The following is a 26897-nucleotide window of genomic DNA, read 5'->3' on the forward strand; positions in this document are numbered from 1 at the left end:
GCACTTTGGGTCTCCCTCCGGGTCGCTCCACCCCAGGTTTGGCTAAGGTCCGGAGCCCCTGTCTTCCCCCGCCAGGGACCCAGCTCCCCGCGGGTCCAGGACTGCTTCGGCATCTGTGCGTCCTTGGGCACAGCTCCTCGCTGGGAGCAGGCATGCAATACCCGCTTATGGAAGAAATGAGCCAGGACAGCGCGTGCATCCGTGTGCTCTCGACGCATAGCTACGGCTAGTGCACTCACTCTCCTGCAACGAGGCATCCGTTTTTCTGCAGGCAAACAGCGCGGTCCACCCTTTCCTTCCTAGTCTATCCTCACTCTACATCACTAGCACTACTTTTAGAAATAATAATAATAAACGCCTTATTTTTAAAAGGAAGACGTCCTAGCCGATCAGAGGGGAAAACGCACGGAATCTGGACATCAGTGATATGTAGGGGACTAATCGTTGCCGCTGTTTCAACTAAAGAAGTCGGGAGAACAGGTAACTTTCAGAGTGAGCGGGTAAAGAACTCCAAACACCTGCCCAAATATAGCACAAACCAGCCCGGCGACCGCCTGGTGCGCTGGTACCCGGGTCTGGAGCGCACCGCCCACCGCGGCGTCCACGCTTTCGCTCGCGCATGCGCACACAGAGCCCGCTGGGGCCGCCGCACTGCGCCTGCGGAGTGGGGCGGGGCGAACGCGGAGCATGCGCGCGGACCCCGCCGGCAGGAAGCGCGCGCGGGGCGGGGCGGGGCCTCCGGGCCGCCCCCGCCGCCGCGCTCGGAGTCGGGCGGCCGCAGCGCGCGGCCCGGGATGCTGAGCCAGCCGCTGCTTCGCCTAGCGTCCGCTGTCAGCCGCAGGAGGATGAAGCTGCTGCTGGGCATCGCGCTGCTCGCCTACGTGGCCTGTGAGTGCTTCGGCCATTCATTCCCGCCCGCGGCCTGCTCCCTCCCGCTCCGCGTGCGGCCGGCAGCCGAACAGCGGACCCTCGGCCCTCGGCCCCGCCGCACATCGGGCTGTGGTCCACGGCTCCCGAGCGTGCGGCGCCGCCGGGTGGGTCATGGGGCTGCGAAGGCTGTCTGCTGGCAGAGCCCCCATCGCGGCTGTCTGCTCCCAGGAAAATTACTGAGCGTTTGGCTGCTGGGAGCCCAGTGTCTCGCCCGACCCCGCCGGCCCGCGGCCGAGCCCAGGGGTCCTGGAGCCCACGGGTCTGACGCCCGGGGGTCCTGGCGCCCAAGTGTCTGTACGCCCGGGGGGGCTCTTTGCCCCCAGGTATCTGCACCTAGGGGCGGGGGGATTCCTGGCGCCTAGGGACGTCCCCGCGCCCAGTTGTCCGCTCCAGGGGTACTGGCGCCGAGGCTGGGGGTCACCGAGCCCAGGTCTCCGCACGCCCCAGGTGTTCCCCGCGCCTGTGTTCTGAGGGTGCGGGTCGACCCAGAGCTGAGGCGCAGCGCGGGGGCAGGGTGTCTCGGCGCCGCTCCATTTTGTGTGGTTCCCCTGTCATCACTCCGGAGGCTGCGGGACAGAGGGCAGGAGGGGACACTTTGCTGACAGGTGGTACACCCTGTGTCTTAGAGGCAGAAGCCGTCCCTTAAAAAAAAAAAAAAAACTATTGGATGGGAATGTGTTTTCCTTGATGCTATAAATATTTCCCCAAGTACCAAAATTGGACCAAGTGTGAGCTCGTTTGAATCCTAGCCACGAGGCTGATCCACGCTGAGACGAAAACACCTGCTCACCGGTTGAGTTACCGAGGTCTGACTCCCGAGTTGAGGGGGGCCTCCGGACGTGGCTTCAGTTGAGCTCTAGGCAGATGCGCAGTCATTGAGACTTGGCCTGTCTACAGCCCAGCGGGGGGCTGTTAGATGCAAGTGTCTGCCGAGGAGGAAGATGGCTTCTGAAGTGTATGCCAGTCTTGAGTCAGGAAGCGGAGACCCCAGGGGGAAGACTGCCTCAAGTTGTGTAATTCCTGTTAGGACTATAGTAACAATGTTCAAACTTGCTTCCAGTTTCCCCATGTGTGGTGAGTCTGTTTCTTTGTCTCATTTAACTATCAGCAGTCCTGGGAAATAGTTCCTAGTTATTCGCATTCTAGAGGTGAATCTTTTAAGACCAAGAGAAATTAGGCAAATGATGATCACACAGGTGAGAAGCTACAAAGACCAAGAATTTGAACCCAGAAGGGCTGGGGACTTGGGACTGGAACCCAGGTCTGCCCGCAGATTCCATGTTGATTTTGAGGCTTCTGCAGGTCAGAGGTCGTGGAATGTCATTCACCATTCTGCAGATCAGGAAATCCTCCTGGGTCCGTCCTTTTGTCTGCCAAGCCCTTGTCTTTGTCCCTGTGCTAGGTCCCAGGGATCCCCAAGGCGTGCAGAACATCTGGGCAGTGTTTCTCAACCTGCTGTGTGCATCAGAATCACCTGGAGGGCTTTCCAAACACAGGCTGCTGCCTCCCAGCTCAAGCTTCTGATTCAGTAGGTCTGGGCTGTGGCCCAACTAATAGTTTCACCTCACATACTGTTGGTGTGTTCTGGGGGACCCTGCACTTGAGAACCGCTGGCTTAGACAGTGAGTTGGCCACAAATTAGATTCTCACCTAAATGAGGGTGAAATTACAAACTGGTAGGAAGGAAGGGAAGGAATGCACGAGGACTCGTGACAGGGGGAACCTGCACGTTTTCTCGTGGAAGTGAGGCTTGAGCTGAGAAGTGAGGCATGTGTGGGAGTTAATGGGCTTCCGGGGTGGCGCTAGTGGTAATGAACCCACCTGCCACTGCTGGAGACTTGGCTTCCATCCCTGGGTCAGGAAGATTCCCTGGAGGAGGCCGTGGCAACCCACTCCAGTATCCTTGCCTGGAGAATCCCATGGACAGAGGAGCCTGGCAGGCTACAGTCCATAGGGTAGCAAAGAGTGGGACTCCCTGTGGCATCCAGAGCAGGGCGTGTTCTAGGAATGCAGAGAATGGCGGGGGGGCGGGAAGTGGGGGGGTTGGAGCGTAAACATGAAGTGGTGATGAGGCTGCCCTGGCTGACAGGCTGGGGCAGGCGGGCCTTGTGCCAGCTCACTGTATGGGTGAATTTAACTGTGAGGTTTAAGATAGGTGTGCAGGCAGTGTCTGTAATGGGCGTGGGATGGTAACTCCAAGATGCTTTATAGGAAAAGGGAGATGGTGACTCCTGACAGTGTCCAAGAGCGGTGATTTCTAGTCTTGGCTCTCCTTGGTTAATGTAATAATCTTGTCTCCTTGTTTGAGAAAACTGTCCTGGGTGCCAAATGACACAGCCCTTTCTGGAAAGTCTCTCCCTGGTCCTCTCAGGCTCTCTCCCATCTTCCTCTGTTTCTTGAGCCCGTGCGGGCCCATCCTCCTCCCTGCTGGCACGTAACTCTTCAGTCTAGGGCCCAGGGCCTGAGCACGGCCAGCTTGTGCTGCCCTGGGTTCTTTGCCTGCACATGTTTTCTCCTATGGACTTCCAGTCCTTGTAGCCCTCAGGTCAGTGCTGGTCACTGGTTAGAGGAGCTCAGAGGCCTGATTGTCTGAGAGTCACACCAACCTACTCCTAGGAATCCCTAGGCAGAGACTCAGCTGGAATTACCTGTAGTGTTTTTGACATGAGTACAGTTTAGAAAGTCAGATTGCCCTTGCCTGGTTTCTTGGTGTCCCCGGGCATCTCTTCCCTGCCCAGGGGCAGGTGCTTCTCTTCTCTGAACTGATGATCTTGGTGTTCGTGCCATAGCATCCTATGCTTCCCAGTTTTTCGTTTGTAGATACTGTTGTATACCTTGTGACTATTCTCTTTACTTTCCCCCCACCCGTGCTCACCCCCACATAGACTTAGTGTGATTTTGAGGAGGTCAGCATTTCATGTGTATGCGTATGACTAAATGCTGGAGGAGGAAATGATAGCCCACTCCAGTGTTCTTGCCTGGAGAGTCCTGTGGACAGAGGAGCCTGGCAGGCTACATCAATGGCTTTGCAAAGAGTCAGACACGACTGAGGGCCTGAGTACAGCATCCGGTGTTCACAGTACGACTAAGTGTAATCCACTGAGCCAGGTTGTACGTCCGTCACCTTTTGCTCTTCCTGGAGCTGATGACTCTGCTGTGTTAACACACTGGACTCCGGCGCTTGTCACCCGTATCATCTCCCCCAAGATTTCCCCGAGGCGAGGCCCCTGGCCTCAGCTGCCCGGCTCTGTTGGCCTGGAGATCGCCTGTCCCTTTACTTACCTCACCTGATGTCAGGGAGGAGGATTGGCAGGTGTTGGCCGTGCCTTCTCTGTCTTCACATTTAAGTGATGGGCAGGTGGTACAGAATTCTAGAAAAGGCCCCTCAAAGCCTCTCAGGCAAGTCTCCGTCCCTCCTGGGTCCAGGCTCCAGCCGGCACCCCTCTCTCTCTCTGCGACTTGATTTCTCCTGAGAGATCCTAGGTGCTCCCTTCTGCCCCGATGCCATCCTTCCACCACACACCTTGGCTTGGGCTTGGTCCCTCCTCACTCTGGTGGCCTCTCTTGGCCTGTGTGCCCAGAGTGTGTCCTTGTGAACGGTATCCCTGCGGTGGATCACTGGCCTCCTTCAGGACCACGGTGCTCACATGCAGAGCCCCTCCCAGAGTGAGGCCTCTGTGCTGGGGCCAGGGGTGGGCGGCAGGGGGGGAACCAGGGGCACCTGCCAGTCCACGGATGCTGGTGACATGTGCCAGGCACCTCCAAGCCCTGGCCACCAGGGTCCTTGCTTTGCAGTTCTGAAAACTTCTGAACTGCCCTTTGGCTACCCCACTCCCTGGAACATTCTCCCACAGGTCTGGGGTTGCCAGGTCTCATCCATTTTGTTTCTTCACGTCTGTCATTTTAGACTTTTGCTCAACTTTTCGGGAACTTGTAATCTTTATAACCGAACTCTTCCAGTGATGTAAAACGTTTGTTTTTGCTATTATTTTTTGCTCATGAGACTTTTTTTTTTTTCTCTTAATTTAAAAAACTAAAGCATGTGGTCTTTGTTTTAGAGTCTTCTGCTTGGTGGTCCTTGGCTCTCCTTCCTTCACATGAAGGGTCTCTTTCCTTTGGGGGGGCTCCTTTTTCCTGGGAGGTTTTCCTGGGAGGGACCCTGGGCCATCTGCTCCATTTGAGCGGATCCTAGGTGAGTGGAGGGCCGCCCACTGCCCCAGACCCTCAGCTGCCTCCTTTGTTGGTGGATCACTTAGCATCCCCTAGGGGCAGTGCTAGGTTGCCTGGACATCTCAGGGGCCCCAAGGGAGAGCTGTGGGGCGAGTGGTACCCTAAGTCATCTCCCCAGCTGACGGGCTCGCCTGCTGCAGATCCTCCATCCTACCCTCTGCAGAGATGGGACTGGGCAGGGCTGCAGCTGGCAGGTGCCCCATGTCCAGGTGTACCAGGCAGGCTCCTTCCTCACCCTCCACAGGCTGCAGGCGCTTCACTCTTCCCTGCTGCTCCCAGGGCTCCTCCCCTTCTGCCTCCCTTGTCTCCCCTGTCCTTCATAAGGACACGGGTCAGTGGATGGAGGGCCCAACAGGATAATTTAGGGTTATCTTTGGTCTCAAGATGCTAAATTACACCTGCTGAGACCCTTTTTCCAAATCAGATCCCCAGGTTCTAGGAATTAGGTTGTGGACATGTTTTGAGGACACCATTGATTTACACCCCTCTTTTTTTTTTTTTAAATCACTGAGGACTCAGAGATTCTCCCAGTCTTTGAGCACTTCTTTGATCTGCAGATGCTCTGTGCTCATCCTGTGTTTTCCATGCCCACACCTGCAATCAGCCACTCCTCCAAGGTGCCCTATTTCCTTCCAGGGAAGAGTGTGGACTAACACTCTGGGTCTCAGCACTGGCTGAGGTGCCCTTAGTGGATGGAGCAGCCACTCTTCCAAGGCATTCTGCTTCCTTTCAGTGGAGAGTGTGGACTTGAACTCAGGGTCTCAGCACTGGCTGAGGTGCCCTTAGTGGATGGAGCCAGGTACAGATTTTTTCCCACCATGAGTTTATGCTGCTACCCCCAATTTAAGTCATGACGAGGTTCTTCCTCCTCCTTCCCATCTTGCTAGTTCCTTCTTCCCACAATGAAAATCGTCTCTGACATCAGTCCAAACTCTTTTGATGCGTACCACCAGGCAAAACAGTTTCAGAATTACTGCATCATTACCAGTACCAAGAAAATTCAGAATTCCTCTGGCATTCCTTTTGTCCTTTGACTCTGTCTTGCTCAGGGTGTGCTGTTACTGTGTCGAAAACGCTCCGTGAAAAGTGTTTTTCTGTGCCTGATACAAGTCATGTTCCTTTTTGTTTGTTTGTTTGTGTTCCGTTTACTTTAGGATTTGCTTTTTTCTTTCCAGTTGTTAAAATGTATAAGCCATTTACATGGTTCAGAAGTCAGACTGAATGAAAAGTTATGTGCAGACATGTCTTGCTGCAATTGCTGGCCCCACCCTCTTTCCCATTGTTACTAGTCCGTTTTATGCATCTTAGGTTTCTCTTTGCAAATGCAGGCAGTCATCTGCGTGTGTAGAAGCACACGCTATTCATCATTCCCGGAAAGTGTCAAACCACCTGGACCATTTTGTTCTCTTTTTTCCCTGCATTGTATTTCCTGGAAAGCTCTGGCATCAGTCTATGGAGCACACCCTTGCTCTGTCACTCGCACGTACATGCCCTGAACTCTCCATGACCACCTCCTGTGCAGGACACTTTCCTTATTTCAGATGCCCTGCTCTTAGAAATAACCACCGCAGTGAGCAAGCTTGTGCCCGCTGTCCCCCAGCCATGTCCCAGAACAGCTGTGCCCACCCTCCGCCCCCCACCACACACACCATCAGAGCTTGTGGATGGCATACCAGGCAGAAATGGTCCGTCCTGCTTCAAGGGTCCTCCTTTTTCATAGGAGTGATGTTGAGTATCTTTGCAAGCATTAAAGGACTGTTAATACCTCTTCTTCTGAAAACTGTTCCATTTTTGCCCACTTTTCTGTTGAACTTTGTGTCACCTTTCTCCTCGTTTTAAGAACTCTTCATCTAGTTGGGATGTCAGCTGGCCTTTGGGAAGTGAATCACAACTGTTTTCTCACGCCTTGGGAGGAACAGAGGAAAAATGTCTGTGGTCTCGGTCCCTTTGTGGCACAGGTCTCGCAGAACCCTCAGGGGTTCCCAAGCCGTAGGGGCATCTTCTGTTGTTTCTAAGAAGCCCCCTCTGATCACTCTGAATATTTGCCCGGGGGTGACTCAGGGTGGGCCCTAGGTTGGCCTGGGATGGAGGCAGGTCACTTTCAGCCTTACCCACCCACCTCCAGGAAAGTGTTGGAGCTGAAGGTGGAGCTTTGTGAAAAATAAAAGAAACTCCTCAACAATGAGATCTGATGGCTTCCCAGTAGGTGAGGCTCAGGTTGTCCCCACCCTCCCCCCACACCAGACCTTCTTTCCTGAGCTGCAGCCTTCACGACGAACTAGTCGTTGTAAGGAAGCTGTTTCTCTGAGTCCTTTCTAGAAAACGATCAAACCAGAGCTGGTCAGTTAGTCAGAAGCACAGGTGGCCCTGGGCCTGGAGGCAGGCATCTGAAGTGGGGTGTCCTGTGCGCCTGGGCCCCTTGCCTGTGGGATCTGCGCTCAGCGCAGGTCATTAGTGTCCACAGGGCTGGAGGGCTGGTCGGTAATGTGGAAAACCCACACTCTGGGAGTCAGCTGTGTTCTGGGAGTGGAAACAGACCTTAGCACAGTTTTCCTGTTTTCCCACATGGTTCTTAAGAATCGTCCAGGTGTCTGGCAGGATTCCTCAAAGTTACCATTGGATTTGGGGTTTGCTAACTGGCCAGTTGGGGGATTTCATTGGTCACCCTGTCCTTTGCAAGCGAGGCCCTCCCCTGCCTGGATGGACAGAACCCCTCGGCTCCTCAGCAGACCTCGAGGGACCATCCTTTGAGCTCTCTCACTGCAAGCTGTGGGGATTGCAGTAATGCCCGAGCCCAGAAGGTTCTTCTTGTGTTCCCCAGCTCCATCTCTGAGCAGCTATGCCCACTCGGCATTTTAAACATGAGTCTTGTGTGACAGCAGAAATGGTTTCTAGGAGGTTTCCCTTCTGGGTTTCCCATCTCACTTAGTGACATTTTACACCTGAAGACTTTTTGAAGGAACAAATGTCATCTACAAAGCCCACAGTTTCTTGCCTTTTTAACCATTTTGTTCAAAAAACGGGAACATCTTCGGGCAAAAAAAAATTTTCCCATGGGAATGTTAGTGTGGTTTTCTTAGGAAAGTCTGTGAGTCACTCAAAGGTGTTTTATCACCGGAGCTCGGACCTGCCAGTGGGGACTGCTGGGGCTACAGAGCAGAGAACTGGGGAGCCTGTTCTGAGGCTCATCCCGGAGGCCAGCCTGGGGACGGGGATAGTGCAGGGTTGGCGCAGGGCCCCACAAACAGTGCCCCACATGCGGCCTGTGAAGGATGCTAGCTTACCAGCCTGCTGGGCTCCCCAGGTCACCTCACCTGGGCGGCTTCCTCCTGTGTAACCACACGGGTGAATGCAGGCCTGGCCAGCTAGACACAGGAGTGGGGTTTGGGGTCAGCTCTCTCCAGGTCAGGGAGCAGAAAGGCTCCCCGCTCTTCTGTGTGTGATGCTGTCTGAGCCTGACCACCTGATTGTTTCAGGGGAGCTGAGGGGGAGGTTCCCTCCTCTGATAACCTCATTTCGTAGTTGGAGAATTTTAGCAGAAGAGTATCTTCGATTTGAACCTTCTGATCTGTTTAAACAGCTCTTCCGATGCTTCTCTTGTTAAACTGACGATGCTTTGTGCCACTGTGGAGTTTATTCAGGGCAGGCAGGTGTCTGCTTCTCTGGGGCCGGGGTTGTCGGGGTTCGTGGGGTGAGCAGGGCACCACTGTCCTGGGCATGCTTAATGCTTTGATCACAAGGCAGGCAGCCTGAGTGGTTGGGGTGCAGGGTCCCCCAGAACTTCAGTCTGGAGCCAGGTGTTCTGCCCAGGTGGGCACCCTGGGCCTGTGACGTGGGTGCTGGGCACTGGGAGGAGTGTAGCCCAGATCCAGGGTTGACAGGGAATTAAAGGCTAGGTTCCTGTCTGTGCTCTGGTTCTGGTGGTTGTGCTGCATAAGTGACCACCTCAGGACCTGGTGGGATGGAGCGGCAGTGGTTCACCATGCTTACAGCTCTGTGAGGGTGGGAGTTTGAAGAGTCTGTTCTCTTTTTGATGTTATCTGGGATGATGGCTGGGACTCAGACGGCGGGACTGGAGGGTCCACTTCCAGAGGCCCTGCAAGCAGGTCTGCCTTGACCTTCTCTTCCCATACAGGTCTTACAAAGTATTGAGTAGACTTCCCTGTGCTCTGTTTTGTGTACAGGAGTGTGTGTGTCAGTTCCTAGGATTCATTTTAGCTGCATTCACCTATTTCACCCACTTCACCCACCTCCACCTCTGGCAGCCAGTAGTCTGTTCCCTGTATCTGTGAGCTTAGGTTTTTGTTGTTTGTCTTTAGATTCTACATGTAAGTGAGACCCCCTGGAGGAGGGCATGGCAGCCCTCTCCAGTATGATTGCCTGGAGAATCCCAGGAACAAAGGAGCCTGGCAGGCCACAGTCCATGGGGATGCAAAGAATTGCACACGACTGTGCGACTTACTATGCACGCACAGAGGTGAGATCGTACATTTGTCTTTCCCGGACTTATTTCACTTAGCGCAGCGTCCTGAAGATCCATCCATGTTACTGCAGTTGTCAGGATTTCCTTCTTGTGACGGCTGAAACCTATTCCATTGCATATATTCACCACATATATTCCTTGTCCACCCTTATTTCTTGAACACTCCGGTTGCTTCCATGTCCTGGCTATTGTATAGTGCTGCGAAGAGCATGGAGTTGCATGTATCCTTTTGAATTAGTGTTTTCATTGCCTTTGGATAAATGCCGAGAATTGGAATTCCTGGGTTGTATGGTAGTCCTATATTTAATTTTTTGAGGAACCTCCATACTTTTTTCCATAGTACACCACTTTGTATTCCCATCCATGGTGAGTGAACTAGGGTTTCCTTTCCTCTACATCCTCCCCAACACTTGTTATCTCTTATCTTTTTGATAATAGTTACAGTCATACTTAATGACTTTATGATTTCATTAAATGAATGGCTATATCATATTCTCAGCTATTTGTAAGGTCAACTCAGACAACCATTTTGCCTTTTTGCGTTTCTTTTTCTTGGTGATGGTTGTAATCACTGCCTCCTGTACAATGTCATGAACCTCTGTCCATAGTTGTTCAGGCACTCTGTCTATCAGATCTAATCCCTTGAATCTATTAGTCACTTCCAGTGTATAATCATAAGGGATTTGATTTAGGTCATACCTGAATGGTCTAGTGATTTTCTCTACTTTCTTCGATTTCAGTCTGAATTTGGCAATAAGGAGTTCATGATCTGAGCCACAGTCAGCTCCTGGTCTTGTTTTTGCTGACAGTATAGAGCTTCTCCATCTGATTTCGGTATTGACCATCTGGTGATGTCCATGTGTAGAGTCTTGTCTTGTGTTGATGGAAGAGGGTGTTTGCTATGACCAGTGCGTTCTCTTGGCAAAACTCTGTTAGCCTTTGCCCTGCTTCATTCTGTACTCTTCATTTCATTCTGAAATACCAAGGGAACATTTCCTGCAAAGATGGGCACGGTAAAGGACAGAAATGGTATGGACCCAGCAGAAGCAGAAGATATTAAGAAGAGGTGGCAAGAATATACAGAAGAACTATACAAAAAAGATCTTCATGACCCAGGTAACCACAATGGTGTGATCACTCACCTAGAGCCAGACATCCTGGAGTGCAAAGTCAACAGGGCCTTAGAAAGCATCACTCTGAACAAAGCTAGTGGAGGTGATGGAATTCCAATTGAGCTATTTCAAATCCGAAAAGATAATGCTGTGAAAATGCTGCACTCAATATGCCAGCAACTTTGGAAAACTCAGTGGTGGCCACAGGACTGGAAAAGGTCAGTTTTCATTCCAGTCCCAAAGAAAGGTAATGCCAAAGGATGTTCAAACTACTGCACAATTGCACTCATCTCACACGCTAACAAAGTAATGCTCAAAATCCTCCAAGCCAGGCTTCAACAGTATGTGAACCGTGAACTTCCAGATGTTCAAGCTGGATTTAGAAAAGGCAGAGGAACCAGAGATCAAATTGCCAACATCCCTTGAATCATCAAAAAAGAGAGTTCCAGAAAAATATGTACTTCTGCTTTATTGACTTTGCCAAAGCCTTTGACTGTGTGGATCATAACACACTGTGGAAAATTCTTCAAGAGATGGGAATACCAGACCACCTTACCTGCCTCCTGAGAAATCTGTGTACAGGTCAAAAAACAACAGTTAGAACTGGATGTGGAACAACGGACTGGTTCCAAATTGGGAAAGGAGTATGTCAAGCCTGTATATTGTCACCCTGCTTATTTAACTTATATGCAGAGTACATCATGAGAAACACTGGACTGGATGAAGCACAAGCTGGAATCAAGATTGCTGGGAGAAATCTCAATAACCTCAGATATGCAGATGACACCACCCTTATGGCAGAAACTGAAGAAGAACTAGAGTCTCTTGATGAAAGTGAAAGAGGAGAGTGAAAAAGTTGGCTTAAAACCCAACATTCAGAAAACTAAGATCACGGTATCTGGTCCCATCACTTCATGGAAAATAGTGGGGAAACAATAGAAACAGTGACAGACTTTATTTTTTTGGGCTCCAAAATCACTGCAGATGGTGACTGCAGCCATGAAATTAAAAAACGCTCCTTGGAAAAAAAGTTATGACCAACCTAGACAGCATATTAAAAAGCAGAGACATTACTGTTCCAGCAAAGGTCTGTCTATTAATCAAAGGTGTGGTTTTTCCAGTAGTCATATATGGATGTGAGAGTTGGACTATAAAGAAAACAGAGCACTGAAGAATTGATGCTTTTGAACTGTGGTCTTGGAGAAGACTCTTGCAAGTCCCTTGGACTGCAAGGAGATCCAACCAGTCTGTCTTAAAGGAAATCAGTCCTGAATATTCATTGGAAGGGCTGATGTTGAAGCTGAAGCTCCAATACTTTGGCCACCTGATGTGAAGAACTGACTTATTTGAAAAGCCCCTGATGCTGGGAAAGATTGAAGGTGGGAGGAGAAGGGGACGACAGAGGATGAGATGGTTGGATGGCATCACCGACTCAATGGACATGAGTTTGAGTAAGCCCCGGGAGTTGGTGATGGACAGGGAAGCCTGGCGTGCTGCAGTCATGAGGTCACAAAGAGTCATACATGACTGAGTGACTGAACTGAGATGAACTGATATCATACTTTATATGGTAGTTCTCCAGTTTGTTAGATACTGTGATTTATGCCATTTTTTAAATTATAAATAAGGCTGTCATTTGTGAAGATAGCTTTCTTGTGTGTATACTTATTTCCTGAGGATAATACTCAAAAGTAAGGTTACATGGTCCAAAAGTGTGTGTGTGTGTGTGTGTGTGTGTGTGTGTATATTTTTTTTTAGTGAATAGTGAAAAATATATGCTGTGTGCTCAGTTGCTCAGTCATGTCTGACTCTTTGCAACACCATGGGCTGTAGGCTTCTCTGTCCATTGAATATTCCAGGCAAGAATATACTGGAGTGGGTTGCCGTGCCCTCCTCCAGGGGATCTTCCTGACTCAGGGATCAAACCCAGGTCTCTCGCGCTGCAGGTGGGTTCTTTACCAGATCTGAGCCACCAGGGAAGCCCAAATAGTGAATATAGTTCAGCTCTATTTTAAAATCCTCCCATTTCATGCTTGCTTGCCACTTTCTGGTTATTTATTGCTGATCTTTTGCCATCATAGTTTCTTCTGTTTGAACAAGGGCTGTGCTTTTATGCTTTCAACACTCCTTTGTTAACAGTGGGAATTTCTTGTCAGGGGGTGTGATCTAGGGATTGTGATTTTGGACCCTGAAAGCTATCCAGTGAACATGTTATCCCTGCTATGTACCTGAAGATGCAGTGAGAACATGCCTGGGGTCACCCCTCACCTCGCCCCCCACCCAAACTCACAGAATCGCCAGTTCTGGACTCCAGGGTGTGTGTGTTTGCTCTGTGCCTCTCCCGGCACCTGGTCCCTGAAGGTGAGCAGCACTGGGGGAGCGGCCATATGGGGCCTGCGTCGGGATGTGGACAGAGCAGGAGCCACACCATTCTCTGTGAAGGTTTCTTTGCAAAGTAACCCTCTAACTGGGAGCTTCAAGTGGATGTCACGGTCTCCTGTGTCGGTGGTCACCCCTGGTGAAATATTTATAACTGGTTCACAGTTATTCAGGTGTCTGTCATCCAGGAGGTAGCCCTGCAGGGGAAACTGATGTAGGGGAGATGAGTGAGGGCCAACCACAGAGTCAGGCCGCCTGTAGCTTCTCTGGGTCTCATTGACGTTTGATGGAAGCGGTGGGACTGAGCCCTGGCATCTCTTTTATTCACGTGGTTCATTAACTTCTGTGACTGGCTCATCCCCAAAGGCTGGACATACTGTGTATCACCATGCCTGCCCTGGGTCTTCCCTGCTGGTCCAGTGGTTGAGACTTCGCCTTCCAATGCAGGGGGTGTGGGTTTGATCCCTGGTCAGGGAGCTAGGATCCCACATGGCTTGTGGCCAAACAAAACAAAACCAAACCAATATTATAACATTCAAATTTCAAAAAGACTTTAAAAATGGTCCAGATACCCCTTCCCCCAAAATAAGAACCATTAAAAAACCAAAAAAACACGTGCACCATTGCACTCCAGATCCCAAAATGTTATTCTAAATTAGGAGATATATAGGATCATCTTCCCACTTAAGTTTAGTAGGGCTTATTATTTTAAAAGTGTGCATTTTACTGTCTTCCTGAGCTATAGTTTTCTTAGTGTACTTTAAGACATAGGTTAAAAATTAATGTTGTATTAGTTGGGAGTCCTTGAATGTTGCAAACTTAAATATTGACTTTTCCTTTTTCTTTCTCTTACAGCTGTTTGGGGCAACTTGATTAACATGAGGTAATTGATTTTTAATAACTTGACTGTTCTGTTTGGGCTGAAATGACACACCACTGTCACGCACATAGCTCGGTGGCACAGGCCGATTTGAGGACAGTGTAAAAGTGGAACTGAGCTCCTCGATGCTCACACACCCGTGTGCATCTCCCTCCTGGATGCTCCGGAGGACGCAGCGAATGTTCATGCTGCCCCAGGTCAGCCCAGATGAGAAGAGGGGTCTCTGGGCAGCAGTGGTGGCTCCTTGATGTTGTCCACACCCGTCTTCCTGGCTTTCGGGCTCCTGAGATGTAAATGGCATTTCTGGGTGGTTAGACCGAGTGCTGGGGTACCTTTCCTAAGCCCATTAGGGAAACCGAGACCGCCCATAGCCCGAAGAGCAGACCAGTGGGTGCTGAGACCACCTTCCATCACGAGGGAGGAGAGGCCCGAGGACCTTCCACTCTGGGTGGGCATCGTTTGTGCTGCTCAACAGAGAACGAGGGGCCCTTGTAAAAGTCAAATCCTGTGTCAACTGTTGTTTCTTAAAAAAGACCCGTCAAAGTAATAGGCATTCACTGTAAAACCAGATTGGTGCCATGAGTACAGCTTCACATTTAAAGACCATCCCTCTCCACTTCGTATTTCTTGTGTGACAGTCAAAGAACAGCAGTCACATTGTGGTGACAGCGGGGGCTGCAGGGCTGTGGGGAGGGTAGCTCTGCCCCACCCGCTCGGCAAGCCCAGTGGGGTTTGCAGGGCGGGTGGGGCTGCCGGGACCGACTCCTCCCCCTTGGCTGGTGTGTGTCTGCCAACAGAGGCCTCTGTGTGTGGCTGGAGGGCTGCTCAGGTCCCATTAAAGGAGCTCAGTCTTTTCAGTTGGAAAAATTCCACTTTGCCTTAAATCCCAGGACAGCCCAGCAGGAACTTGTGCTCCTGTAGACACACTTCCTGCCTCTGATTTAAAATCGCACATTGGGCATCACAGGAAAGTGCGGCGATCTTAGTTTAGCAGAAACCCCCTGGAGGTGGCTGCATCCCTGGAGCCCCACCCCCCAGTTTTCCAGTCCCCTGGCCTCCCCTCGGGGTGGGGCTGGGCTGAGCTGATTGCTTGGGAGGAGGCGATGCTCTGCACTGGTGTGCTGCATGCTGCGGTGATTTGTTCAGAAGTAGACCTCGTGGCCACAGAGCCTTTCAGTCTGTCTCAGTCTTGCAGTGTTCTACTCAACAGGTCCATCCAGGAAAACGGGGAGCTCAGAATTGAGAGCAGGATTGAAGAGGTGAGTCTCCTCTCTGTTTTGTTCCCGCTCTGTCTGCTGTCTCTCCACTTAGTTCCTTTGTCTGTGCCAGTACCTTTATTGTGGCCACATCATGCCAACCGTGATCCCCTACCTTATTTAAGAGGAGACTTGCTGTCTGTGAGGCTGTGGATGCACCTCTGTGTCAGCTTTGCCCATTTATAATGGTGCGATAATGTTAAATTCTGCCCCACAGGCAAGATGGATTCACTCTTTTATGTGACTTTTCAGGAGAGCCTTTCCAGGGTTCCGAAGAGAAAGGGCAGTGAGGATCTTTACCTGGATGGAGACAGGGGTCTGTCTCTGCTCGTCTGAGCTGGTGTAGATGGAAACATGGCTGGGCTCAGATGCCAGGACCCTGGGAGCTCACAGGGCAGCGGGGACACACGGGTCGGGGGGGCCTCGACCAGAGCCGGGAAGTCTGGCCTGCTCCACACCTTCTGTTTAGAACAATTGCTTGTGTTTTAGTCCAGTGTCTGTGTAGACAGACTGTTATAACACGGACTTGGTTGGGGGGTCGCTCACTGGGATTGGGAGCCACGTGCTGGTTGTTCCACGCAGCCCCAGCCCTGACATACAGGTGCGGTGGACACACAGCCTGCGGTGGACGTGTGTGCTGGGCTGGCGGCAGGGGACACACAGGCAGCTCCTGGCGGTTCTCTGTCTCACATGAAGAGAGGCAGGGGTGGAGATTCACCTGCTTTTGTGAGCCTGCACCACATCGAACAATGCCCGGGTGGTCTGGAAGGAAGACGGTGAATTTCCTCAGAGTTCAGGCATCTCTGGAGTCAGAGATTCCAGCATGCAGTTCAGCATCTTGGTTCTGGAGTTGTGACTTAGGGGCTCTGACTTAATTTCAAGCTGGAGGTGGATTGTAGAAGTAATTGGAAATCGGTTTTGTGTCATGTCCCATCCTCCTGGAACATCAGAGTGGGTGGAAGTGCTGGAGGACTGTGTTTCTGCTTCAGAACTGATTCTGGTTATTTTTGTTTCAGATCATTGAACCACTAAGGGAGAAAATCAGAGATTTGGAAAAGAGGTATGTGTACCTGTTATTTGTGGTTTAATCTTCCTTGCCACCATTTGGTGCTGAAGTTATACTGCCCATAACATTTCAGTGGATGGGATTCAGAAATTCTGCCTTTGACAGGACTGCCATAGTTTGAGCAATTTTAATTGAAGCTTTAAAATAAACAGTTTAAGAAGAAACCCACCACAAGTTTTAGGTTGGCGGAAAGAGAAAAAAAATCTGCCCACCAGTGATCATTTTCACATTAACTTTTTTGAAAAGAAAGTGAATCATTTGGGTAACTTTTCTAAGACAGTGGCTTTGCACACAGGATCTCTTGAAATATGAGAATTGCGTGACTCCTTTCGGTGCCACACGTATGACCATCGTCCTGAAGAATTTTCTGGTAACTCGTTCCTGTCAAACAGGAGAGTCACCTGTAACTTGGGGCTGCTTCCCTGGTGACTCATCCTGAAGAGTTCTGTCCCCCAGGTAGTTGAGCCAGGCAGGTGGCCTCTGGCTGACCAGGTTGCTAGTGGAGTTAGAAAGGCAGATGTGGATGTGACCTTGTGCTGGAAACAGACGGAGCTCTGTCTCGTTTCATGTTTCCTGACTTTGTGTTAGGGATGTCCACACAGCCGTCCTGACCCTGGCAGCATAAGAACGGTCCTGAAGGGAACATGAACTCATTACGTGGGGGCCCTGGGCCCACAAGAAGGAAGGATGCATTTGAGAGGTCAGGGCCCATTTACACAGGAAGACTCGGGGATCAGTGCTATCTCAGGAGCCTGGGTTGTGGACGCTATGGACCTTTTTTTTTTTTTTTTTAAGAAAAGAGTACTGACCCCCTGGGCCGTACTCCCTGAAGTTATGATGTAACTGAGCGTGCAGACTGGGCTTTGGGGATTTGCAAATTTCCCCAAGTTGTTCTCATATGCAGGCAAGTTTGATTTCTTTTTAAAATTTTCCTGAAGTATAGTTGATCCACAGTGTTGTGACTCTGCAGTCTTTCTGTCTTCTTGATCACACGCCCTAATAACTTGATTATGTGCTTGATTCCATCTCCCCATCTTTTAATATTCTTTGGATAGATAGCAGGTAATAAAGATAATTAGGGCTTCCCTGGTAGCTCCAACGATAAAGAATCCATCTACAGTGCAGAAGACCTGGGTTCAATCCCTGGGTCGATAAGATACCCTGGAGAAGGAAATGGCAACCCACTCCAACATTTTTCCCATGGACAGAGGTGCCTGGTGGGCTACAGTCTGTGGAGCTGTAAAGAGTCAACGGCTGAGCAACTAACACTTTCACTTTCAATGCTAATTAAAATTCTAGGGACTTGCCTGGTGGTCCAGTGGTTAAGACTCAGAGCTTCTGCTGCAGGAGACATGGGTTTGATCCCTGGTTGAAGAACTAAGATCCCACATGCTATGCAGCACGGCCAAAAAAATAAAACCTTTGATTAAAAAAAAAAAACTTCTAAGTACTGAGGCTGTGCTAATAAACAGGAAGGTTCGAGTCTGAAATAGGGTAAGTAATGACTGCAGGATTGATTTGGGGGTGAAGGAAGGTCCATTATTACTGAATTCACAACTCCTCCTGTCTTCTCGCTGCTTCTCACTCAGAAACATAGGCTCTGGTGGGCGGGCTCCCACGTCTGCCCTGTGGCCAGTGTGTCCCCAGGACAGAGCGTGGCCTAGAATAGGTGCTCAGGAGAAGGTGCTTGAATACACAGATACGTGGCTGAGCCAACACCTGAGCAGAGTTTTAAAGGGGCTCCAGGCTTAGAAGAAACCCATGCCTTGCCCTGCCCACCCAGCATGGGGCCCCGGGCCTGGCCACCTTGGTCACCCAGCTCTGTCACTGTGGCCTGGGTGGGCCATTGCTTGGCTCCTGGACCTCTGTGCCCTGGGTCCTCAAAGCAAGAAATGAGGGCAGTGAGATCATTTTTCAAAGTTTAGTAACACAGTCACATATGTGGGGTCTGAAACTCAGTCGCTACACATGGAAGAGAAACAAGGCGCGAAACCCAGCTAGTGTCGTGTTTTCGTGTTTTGTAAACCAGAGGTGTAGCACACACTCTTTGAAGCAGTTTTCTTTTAAGTTTATTTCCTGCAAGAAAATATTTGCTGTTTCTGCCTGGGTTAAATTGTTGCTCAGTTCTGTCCGACTCTTTGTAACCCCCATGGACTGTAGCCCATCAGGCTTATCTGTCCATGGGATTCTCCAGGCAAGAATACTGGAGTGGGTTGCTGTTTCCTCATCTAGGACATCTTCCAAGCCCCAGGGATCGAACCCACATCTTCTGTGTCTCCTGCATTGGCAGGATTTGAAATTTGTTTACAACTGAGCCACCAAGGAAGCCCCATGTATAGATAGCATATCTAATTCTATGTTAAGTTTTTGCTCAGGTACTGTTCTAAGCTCATCACTTGGATGAACGTGGATTTCAGTGTCCACATTTGGGCCCCACCCCTGCCTCACCCACTGTTCCTCCCGCCCCTTCTGTCCCAAGTGCAGCCCTGGTCCGCTCCCGGTGACACTGTCTATAAACACTGTGGGGGATGAACCTCAATGGGTGAGGGAAGAGAGGTGCCAGGAGGATCAGGAGAAGGCGCAGGCTGGCAGGCCTGGGAGGTGGGACAGAGTCGGGTCAGCTGTGCGTGAAGCTGCTGGGAGTTCAGACTGAGACTTGAGCCAGGGGTTTGGGGTCCTCACACACAGAAGAGGGCCGGGCAGGTGTGAGGTGCCCTGGCCAGTGCCGGGCTTTGCTCTGCCATCCTCCCACCTCCACTGCATCAAGCAGTTACATGGCAGCCAGAGCTCAGGTGGCCTGTGGGTGCCCCTGGCTCCATGGAGCAGGGAGTCCCCGTGTGCCTGGAGCACCTGGGGGGCCTTTCTCCGGGAGGGGAGTGGGGGTCACAGAACTAACAGTGAGTGTGGAATTCTCATCCACCCACTGGGCATCTTCCACTTGTCTGCCTGTGTTTGATGTTTGCAAAGGGAACTGACATCTTGAGAGTCTGGAAGTGCTTATGGGGGAATCATGTGCCTGGTCAGAGGACCCCCACCCCCCCATGCCCAGCTCCCAGCCCCGGTGTCTGTCCGAGGACCTGTCCTGCTCTGTCCAATTCCACCAGCACAGAGAGGATGTGTTCCATATCTTGGGTGTGCTGGGGAGGTGGACAGGATGGAGACTGGGCCCCCGCCCAGCATCTCTCCAATTAAAATAATGACTCCAGAGCTGGTCTCTCCATGTTTCTTTAAAGCACTTTTGTTTCTGACCGAGTCACTTTAAGGGGATATTTCCAATCTGCATTTATCGAGTCTCATTTGATACTGTGTGCTGTTTGTGCTGTACAGGTCCTGGGACATCCATATGGGTTGGGGGACCGGTAGTGGCTTCACAGGGGTGGGAGGCATTGAAAGATAAGACGAGACTCAAGACCAGATCAGATGGGCTCCGGGGGGTGGGAAGGACTGATTCCCAGTCACTTTGTCCCGGGACCTCTGGGCAGGGGAGGCTGGAATCGTGAAGCTGCCCAGTCAGGGGATAGACAAACAGAGTTGTGGTCAGCACCTTCCTCTCTCACTCTCAGAGGCATAGTTGGCCGGGCTGGGGTGTGTGACCCCACACAGCCGGCGTCTCCCTCCCCGGCCCGGGCCCAGCATCTCAATGCCGTGACCTCTGGTTTGTGTTTAGCTCTGGCTGCCAGTGGCTGATCCATCCTTCAGTTTTCCCCGCCCAGGGATAACATCTGTTGTCGCACCTGTTGATCCTAGGCAGGGAGCAGGTTCATCTTGAACTCAAGTTAGCCAGTGAGAGCTTGGTTCCTACAGCACTCATTTGGAAAGGAGAGGGGACCAAACAGTAGCAGCTCTCACGTCCGCGTTTGTTTTGGGGCCAGGTGGAGAAAAGACTCACATAGATGTTTGACTTTTTCTTTTATAACCTCTTTATGCTCTACAGCTTCACCCAGAAATACCCGCCAGTAAAATTTTTATCAGAAAAGGACCGTAAAAGAATTTTGGTAAGTTTACACATCTGATTTATGTTGGTGATATCAAGGAATTTGCTTTTTAAATGGAAATGTAATTTGCACCCATAAAAGTCACTGGTACAGTTCAGTGATTTATGGTTTGTTCACATCCTGATTTCAGAGAAACCCCATGTCCATCAGCAGTCATCTCCTAACCCACCCCCCTGTCCCCAAAGCTTCTAGCAAACACGGGAATGACTTTCTGTCTCTATGGATTTGTCTGTTTTGTGTATTTCAAATGTTGTAATATGTGGTCTTTTTCTTAAGCTGAGTAGTGTTTCTGGGGTTCATCCATGCTGCAGATAATCCAGGCTCCATTCCTCTTTCTGGCTGAATAGTATTCCATCATGAGACTGGGCCACGTTTTGGTTATCCAGTCATCATTTGATGGGCATTTAGGGTGGTTTCTGCTTTGAGGTTACTGTGAACATAAGATAAAGGCTCTGTGGACATAGCTTTCTTGTTCCTCTAGGCATATATACACCTGGGAAAGGATTTACCAGGTCATGTGGTGACCCTGTGTTTAACTTTTTGAAGAAATGTGAAACGGTTCCCAGAACAATGGTCTTAAAAAACCTTTTCTGGTTCACAGACCACCTTGATGAATATGTCAGGGGCTTTCCCGGCTAGTGGTTGCCTTGTTAAACATGAACACAAATTCACCGCATGAACCACAAATTCAACCCCATGTGGGTGTTGTGTAGGAAAGTGTGTTCCCAGAGACTGGCACCTTTGCGTTTTGAGCGGGTGCCAGCTGTGTTGAGATGGGATATGCCCTAAGGTGTATATTTCGTTAGTTCTAGCATGTCCACAGTCGTGCAGCCATTACCAGCTTCTGAACATCTTGTCCCCAAAGACACCCCAAGCCCATGAGCAGTCGCTCCCCGTTCCCCAGCCCTGCCACCCCGAGGCAACCATGGGGTTGCTTTCTGTCTGTGGACATGGGTCAACTCTGGGTGCTTGTACAGGTGGAATAATGCACAATTTGGCCTTTTGTGACTGACTTCTTCCACTTAGTGATTTTTTAAGATTTATCCATGTTGCAGTGGGCTTCCGAGGCGGCTCAGTTTTAAAGACTCTGCCTGCCAGTGCAGGAGACACAGGTTCAATCCCCAGGTTGATTGGAAAGATCCCCTGGAGAAGGGAATGGCAACCCGGTGTTCTTGTCTCGGAAATCCCATGGGCAGAGGAGCATGGTGGGCCACAGCCCATGGGGCCGCAATGAGTCAGACACGACGGAGCACGTGCGGACATTGCAGCATCTATCTGTACTTCATATCTTTTTATTACAAGTAATATTTCATTGTATGGATAGGCCACACTTTATCCATTTATCCTATGAGTCACATGGCAGCTCTGTTTAACCTTTAGAGGAACTGCCAGACCTTTTGGTGAAGTGACTGCACCGTTTCACATCCCATTACAAACTTCAGTGCGTGCGGGGTCCATCTTTCCTTGCCCCTGCCAGCGTTTGTCATCATATGTCTCTGTCGGTAGCCCTCCTCATGGTGTCACGTGGTGTCTAATTGTGTGTCTGTTTCAGATAATGTCTCTTCATTTATTTATATTGGCTCTCTGTGCAGCGCGCAAGATCTTAGTTCCCCACCCAGAAATCAATCCGGGGCCCCTTGCATTGGGAGCACAGTCTGAACCACCACACCACCAGGGACGTCCTCTCATTGTGGTTCTGATTTGAGTCTCTCAGTGGCTGATGATGTCAAGCGTCTTTTAATGGGCCTGTTGGCCATTTCTTCTATCTCCATGGAGAAATGTCTTTTCAGACCCTTAGCCCATTTTAAAGTTGGATTCTTTTTCTTTTCATTTTTCTGTTATAAGAGTTCTTTATCCTAGATACAAGTTTCTTATCAGATACATGATATGCAGATATCTTGTTTTTGCCATTATGTTTGTTGTCTTTTGTTGATGGTATTCTTCGAAGCTCAAAAGATTTAAATATTGATGAAGTTTATTTTTTCTTTTGTTCCTTGTGCTTTGATGTCACATTGAAGCAGGCATAGTCTAATCCAAGGTCCCTGATTTGCCATGTTTTTTGCTAAGAGTTCTATAGGTTTAGTTCTTACATTTAGGTATTTTGTGTTCATTTTTATATGTGGATTTAGATAAGGGTCTCCCATCCTTTTGCATCTGACTGCCCAGTGGTCCAGTACCCATCAAATTGTCTTGCCACCCTTATAAAAAATGAGCTGTCCATAAACCCGAATGTTTATTTCTGAACTCTCAATTCTGTCCATTGACTGATGTCTGTCTTTGTGCCAGGACCACACGGTCTTGATTACTGTAGCTTTCTAGTAAGTTTTAAAATTGGGAGTTGTGAGTTCTTCAACTTTGTTCTTCTTTTTCAAGATAGTTTTGACTGTTCTGGACCCCTTACAGTTCCTTGTGAATTCTAAGATCAGCCTGTCATTTTCCACAAAGAAGCTGGCTGAGATTCTGATAGAGGTGAATTGAATCTGTAGGTCAGTTTGGGACATATAGCCATGTTAATAGTGTTCTAGTTCTTGAACACAGGGTGTCTTTATATTTATTTAGGTCTTCATTACTTTCTTTTAATTTTTTCTTTTGTAGTTTTCAGAATATAAATTTTGTACTTCCTTCATTGAATTTATTCTAAAGTGTTATCCTTTTTGGTGCTAGTATAAATTGAATTGTCAGTTTCATTTTTGTATTATGTATTCTCTTGTTGCTTTCCTGGTGGCTCAGTGGTGAAAAATCCACCTGTCATGCAGGGACGTGGATTCCATTCCTGGGTCGGAAAGATCCCATGGAAAAGGAAATGGCAATTCACTCCAGTTTTTGCATGGAAAAGCCCATGGACAGAGGAGCCTGGTAGGCTACAGTCCATTGGTTTACAAAGAGTTGGATACAACTTAGTGACTAAAGAAACCAAAAAAGAAATTCTCTTGGTGAATGGAAACACAATTAATTTTTGTATTTTCTTAATGTCTTGCAGCCATGCTGAATTCACTGATGAGTTCTAATAGTTTTAAGTGGATTCCTTAGTATTTTCATGCAGGTCATGTTACCTGTAAATACAGGTTTTTTAGCTTCTGCCTTTTCAATATAGATGCATTGTATTTCACTGTCTTGCCTAATTGTCCTTGCTGGAATCTCTAACACTTGATCCTGAATAGAAGTGAGAAGAGCAGACCTCCTTGTCTTGTTCCTGATCTCAGGGGAGAGGTTTCAGCCTTTCACCATTGAATATGGTGTTACCTGTGGGTTTTCAGAGGTGCCTTTATCAGACTAAGGAATTTCCCATCTCTTCCTAGTTTATTCATTTTGCAACCCATCTTGCATACCGAGGATAAATCTCAGCTGATTACCATGTATAATAATCCTTTTTCATATCTTGCTGGATTCGATTTGCTAGTATTTTGATAATTCTTATGTCTATGTTTACAAGAGCTATTGGTCTGTAACTTCACTTTCTTGTGATGTCTCTTCCTAGTTTTTGTCTCAGGTGTAATGGCCTTGTGTAAGTGGAGTAGTGTTTCTTCCTCTTCTGCTTTTTGGGAAGACTTTGTGTAGATTTCATGTTAAATTGACCTTTGAACAACATGGGTTTGAGCTGCACTGGTGGATTTTTTTTTCAGTAGGTACACGCTACAGTACTTGACTTACCAGGTTGCTCAGGGGTAAAGAATCCACCAGCCAGTGTAGGAGATATGGGTTTGATTCCTGAGTCAGGAAGATCCCTTGGAGAAGGAAATGGGCAACCCGCCTCAGTATTCTTGCCTGGGAAACCCCATGGACAGGGGAGTCTGGTGGGCTACAGTCCATGGGGCTGGCAAAAGAGTTGGGCACAACTTAGTGACTAAACAACAAATATAAGACTGTAGCCTTATATTTCATTCCCTTATCCTCAGAGAACATGCTTTGTATGATTTGAATCCCTTTAAATTTATTGAGGCTTGTTTAGTGGCCTAGAATATGGTCTGTCTTAGAGAATATTTTCTGTTCTCTTAACAACTTGACCAGAGATGTATTAATATGCCTTTTGTTACCCAAATGGTATTGATCTGAGATGTATCAATATTCACTTATATAACAAATTACTGACACAGGTGTTGGTTTCTACAAAGATCCCCTGGTCAATAATGTGTTAGAAGAACTGTGTATTATACTGCTGTTGAATGGAGTGTTGCAGAGGCATCTGGCACGTCCCGCGGGCTTGTTGTACTTTTTGAGTGTTTATTTCCTTTATTTCTGCTGCGTAGTTCTGTGCGGTGTTGAGAATGAGATGTTGATGTTTCCGGTTACTCTCTTCAGCTCTTTCAGCTCTGCTTTACATATTTTGTATCTCTGTTGTTAGGTGTGTAAATGTTTATACCTATTGTATTCACTTGATAGATTGACTCTTTTATCCTTACACAGTGCCCCCTCTTTGTCTGTGAACATTTTTTGTTTTAACTTTATTTGTCTGGTAGCATTACAGCCACTCCCTCTTTCTTATTGCTGTTTCTGTGATACTGTATTTTACATTTTTACGTTCAGTGTGTTATACCTTGGAGTCTCCAGTGACCCCTTTAGACCATGTGTGCTGCTGCTGCTCACTTGCTAGTTGTATCCAACTCTTTGTGACCCCATGGACTGTAGTCTGCCAGGCTTCTCTGTCCATGGGATTTCCCAGGCAAGAGTACTGGCATGGGTTGCCATTTCTTTACAGAATGTTAATCTTTTTATCACCAAGTCCACTTTGCTTTTTTTGTTCCTGTGGATTTGAATTAACTTCGGTGTCATTTCTTTACTGCAAACGACTTTGCTCTCACCTACCTTCTTTGTTTTATTGTTGTCAAACATGTTTCTATATTTTATAAGGATAAATAGCACAGTTTTTTAAGGATAATACATTTTTATAGGGATACATAATACAATTATATACATATTGTTTTCAACTGGCTTTTTCTTTTTTGTTGTAGTGCTAAAACATATAAAATTTTTATTTTAACCAGTAAGTGTTTAGTTCTTTGGCCATAAGTGTGTCCACAATGCTGTGCCAAGTAGTTTGGTATTAAATTGAAAGTATTTCAGAAGAGAAGAAAAAATGTGATTATATTACCTTTTATAGTTAGTTACTCAATTACTTTGCTCTCCCCCTGCTTCCTAGAATCATTTGCCTTCAGCCTGAAGAATTTAGTGTTTCTTGTATGGCAGGTCTGCTAGCAATGAATTCACTCGTTTCTTATCTTATTTTTGTTTTTTATCTCTAGAAGTTATCTTTGGTGTTTGTAAGTCTTGGCTGCAGTTTCTCTCTACTGCTTCCTCTGTCATTTGTTATGAAACGTCAGCAGTGGGTCACGGGGTTCCCTGCACTTCAGGGGTCATTTTCTTTTCCTCCTGTTCAGTTTCCTGTGGCTGCAGTAACAATTCCACCGACCCTGTAACTTACACCAGCAGACACTCCCAGTTCTGGAAGCTGGATATCTATAGCCACACTGTTGGCAGGGCTGTCCTGTCTGATGGCTCTGCGGGGGATCGTTCCAGGCCTTTCTCTCCACTGCACTTTGGCTAGGAGCCCTTGAGCCCTCTGCTCTATGGGGCTTCACCCCAGTCTCTGCCTCCACTGTCACATGTTGCCCTCCCTGTGTCTCATGCTGGACTCGTGACCTCCTCCATAGTGACCTCACTTTAGCTAATCACACCCGCAGTGACCCTGTTTCCAAATGATGTCACGTCCTGAGGCTGGACAGTATTCAGCCCAACGCAGCTGCTTTCAGACTTCACCTTTGTCTCTGGATGTCATCATTTTTAGCATGACATATCTGCCTGTGACGCGTCTACCCATGTTTACGTTTTCCTGCTTGGAGCTTGTGGAGCTTCTTGAATGTGTGGATTACCATGTTTCATCAGTTTTGGGGAGCTGCAGCTATTCTTTCCTTAGTATTTTCCCATTACCTGCATGTTGGGGTGGTCCTCGGCACCTCACGTTTGTTAGAAGCTCTGCTCACGTTCCCTTTCAAGTTCTGTCTGTTCTGCATGTTGCATAAACCCCCTCTGGTCTGGCCTCACGTTTGCATGTTCGTTCTTCTGCTGGATCCAGATTGTTGACTCTCTGGCGCCTTTTCCTCTCTGGTTACTGCACTCGATGGCAGAATCTCCATCCGTTTCTGTCTTACAGCTTTCTTCTCTTTAGTCTCTCTCCGCTTCTTCAGCTGGCTTCCTCCAGTTCTTTGCGTATACTTGTGGTGGCTACATCGGCGACCACTGAATCTGACGTCCGGGTCCCATGGGCAGGTGTGTCGCCTGGTTGCTGTCCTATGCGTGAATCCCACACAGCTGTTTCTTTGTGCAGCTCGACATTTTTGATAGAAAACTGGCCACTTTGGCTGGGACCTGCAGCAGCTCTGGATCCTGTTCACCCCTCCCCACCAGGCCTGTTGTGTTTTGGTTTGTTGGTGTGTTTGTGTTCAGTGGCCTGGCTGGTCTATGTTGCTGACAGGTTTCCCCTGGAGTGTGAGAGTGGTGGCTGCTCCTCAGAGGCTGCAGCCTCGGGCGTGGACACGGTCACCCTGGAAGGTGGTCCCAGCGCAGTCTTT

The 26897-nt window shown here is 48.9% G+C and overlaps 1 protein-coding gene across 3 annotated transcripts in view; it reads left to right on the forward strand.

The window, feature by feature from the left end:
• The window catches only part of UXS1 (UDP-glucuronate decarboxylase 1), a 56694-nt gene continuing 30530 nt past the window's right edge, over positions 734 to 26897 (forward strand). Inside the window, exons 1-5 of one of the 3 annotated variants that reach the window (XM_018055320.1) lie at positions 734 to 888; positions 13990 to 14017; positions 15210 to 15273; positions 16287 to 16330; positions 20271 to 20331. In XM_018055320.1, coding sequence (XP_017910809.1) covers positions 795 to 888; positions 13990 to 14017; positions 15210 to 15273; positions 16287 to 16330; positions 20271 to 20331 — 291 coding nt within the window. In that variant the 5' untranslated portion in view covers positions 734 to 794. Of the gene's footprint in view, positions 889 to 13989; positions 14018 to 15209; positions 15274 to 16286; positions 16331 to 17739; positions 17831 to 20270; positions 20332 to 26897 lie in introns of those variants that run through there. The other 2 variants (XM_018055321.1, XM_005686658.3) reach the window with 2 other exon arrangements.

Source organism: Capra hircus, chromosome 11, assembly GCF_001704415.2.
Source record: "Capra hircus breed San Clemente chromosome 11, ASM170441v1, whole genome shotgun sequence".
NCBI classification, from domain to species: Eukaryota; Metazoa; Chordata; class Mammalia; order Artiodactyla; family Bovidae; genus Capra; species Capra hircus.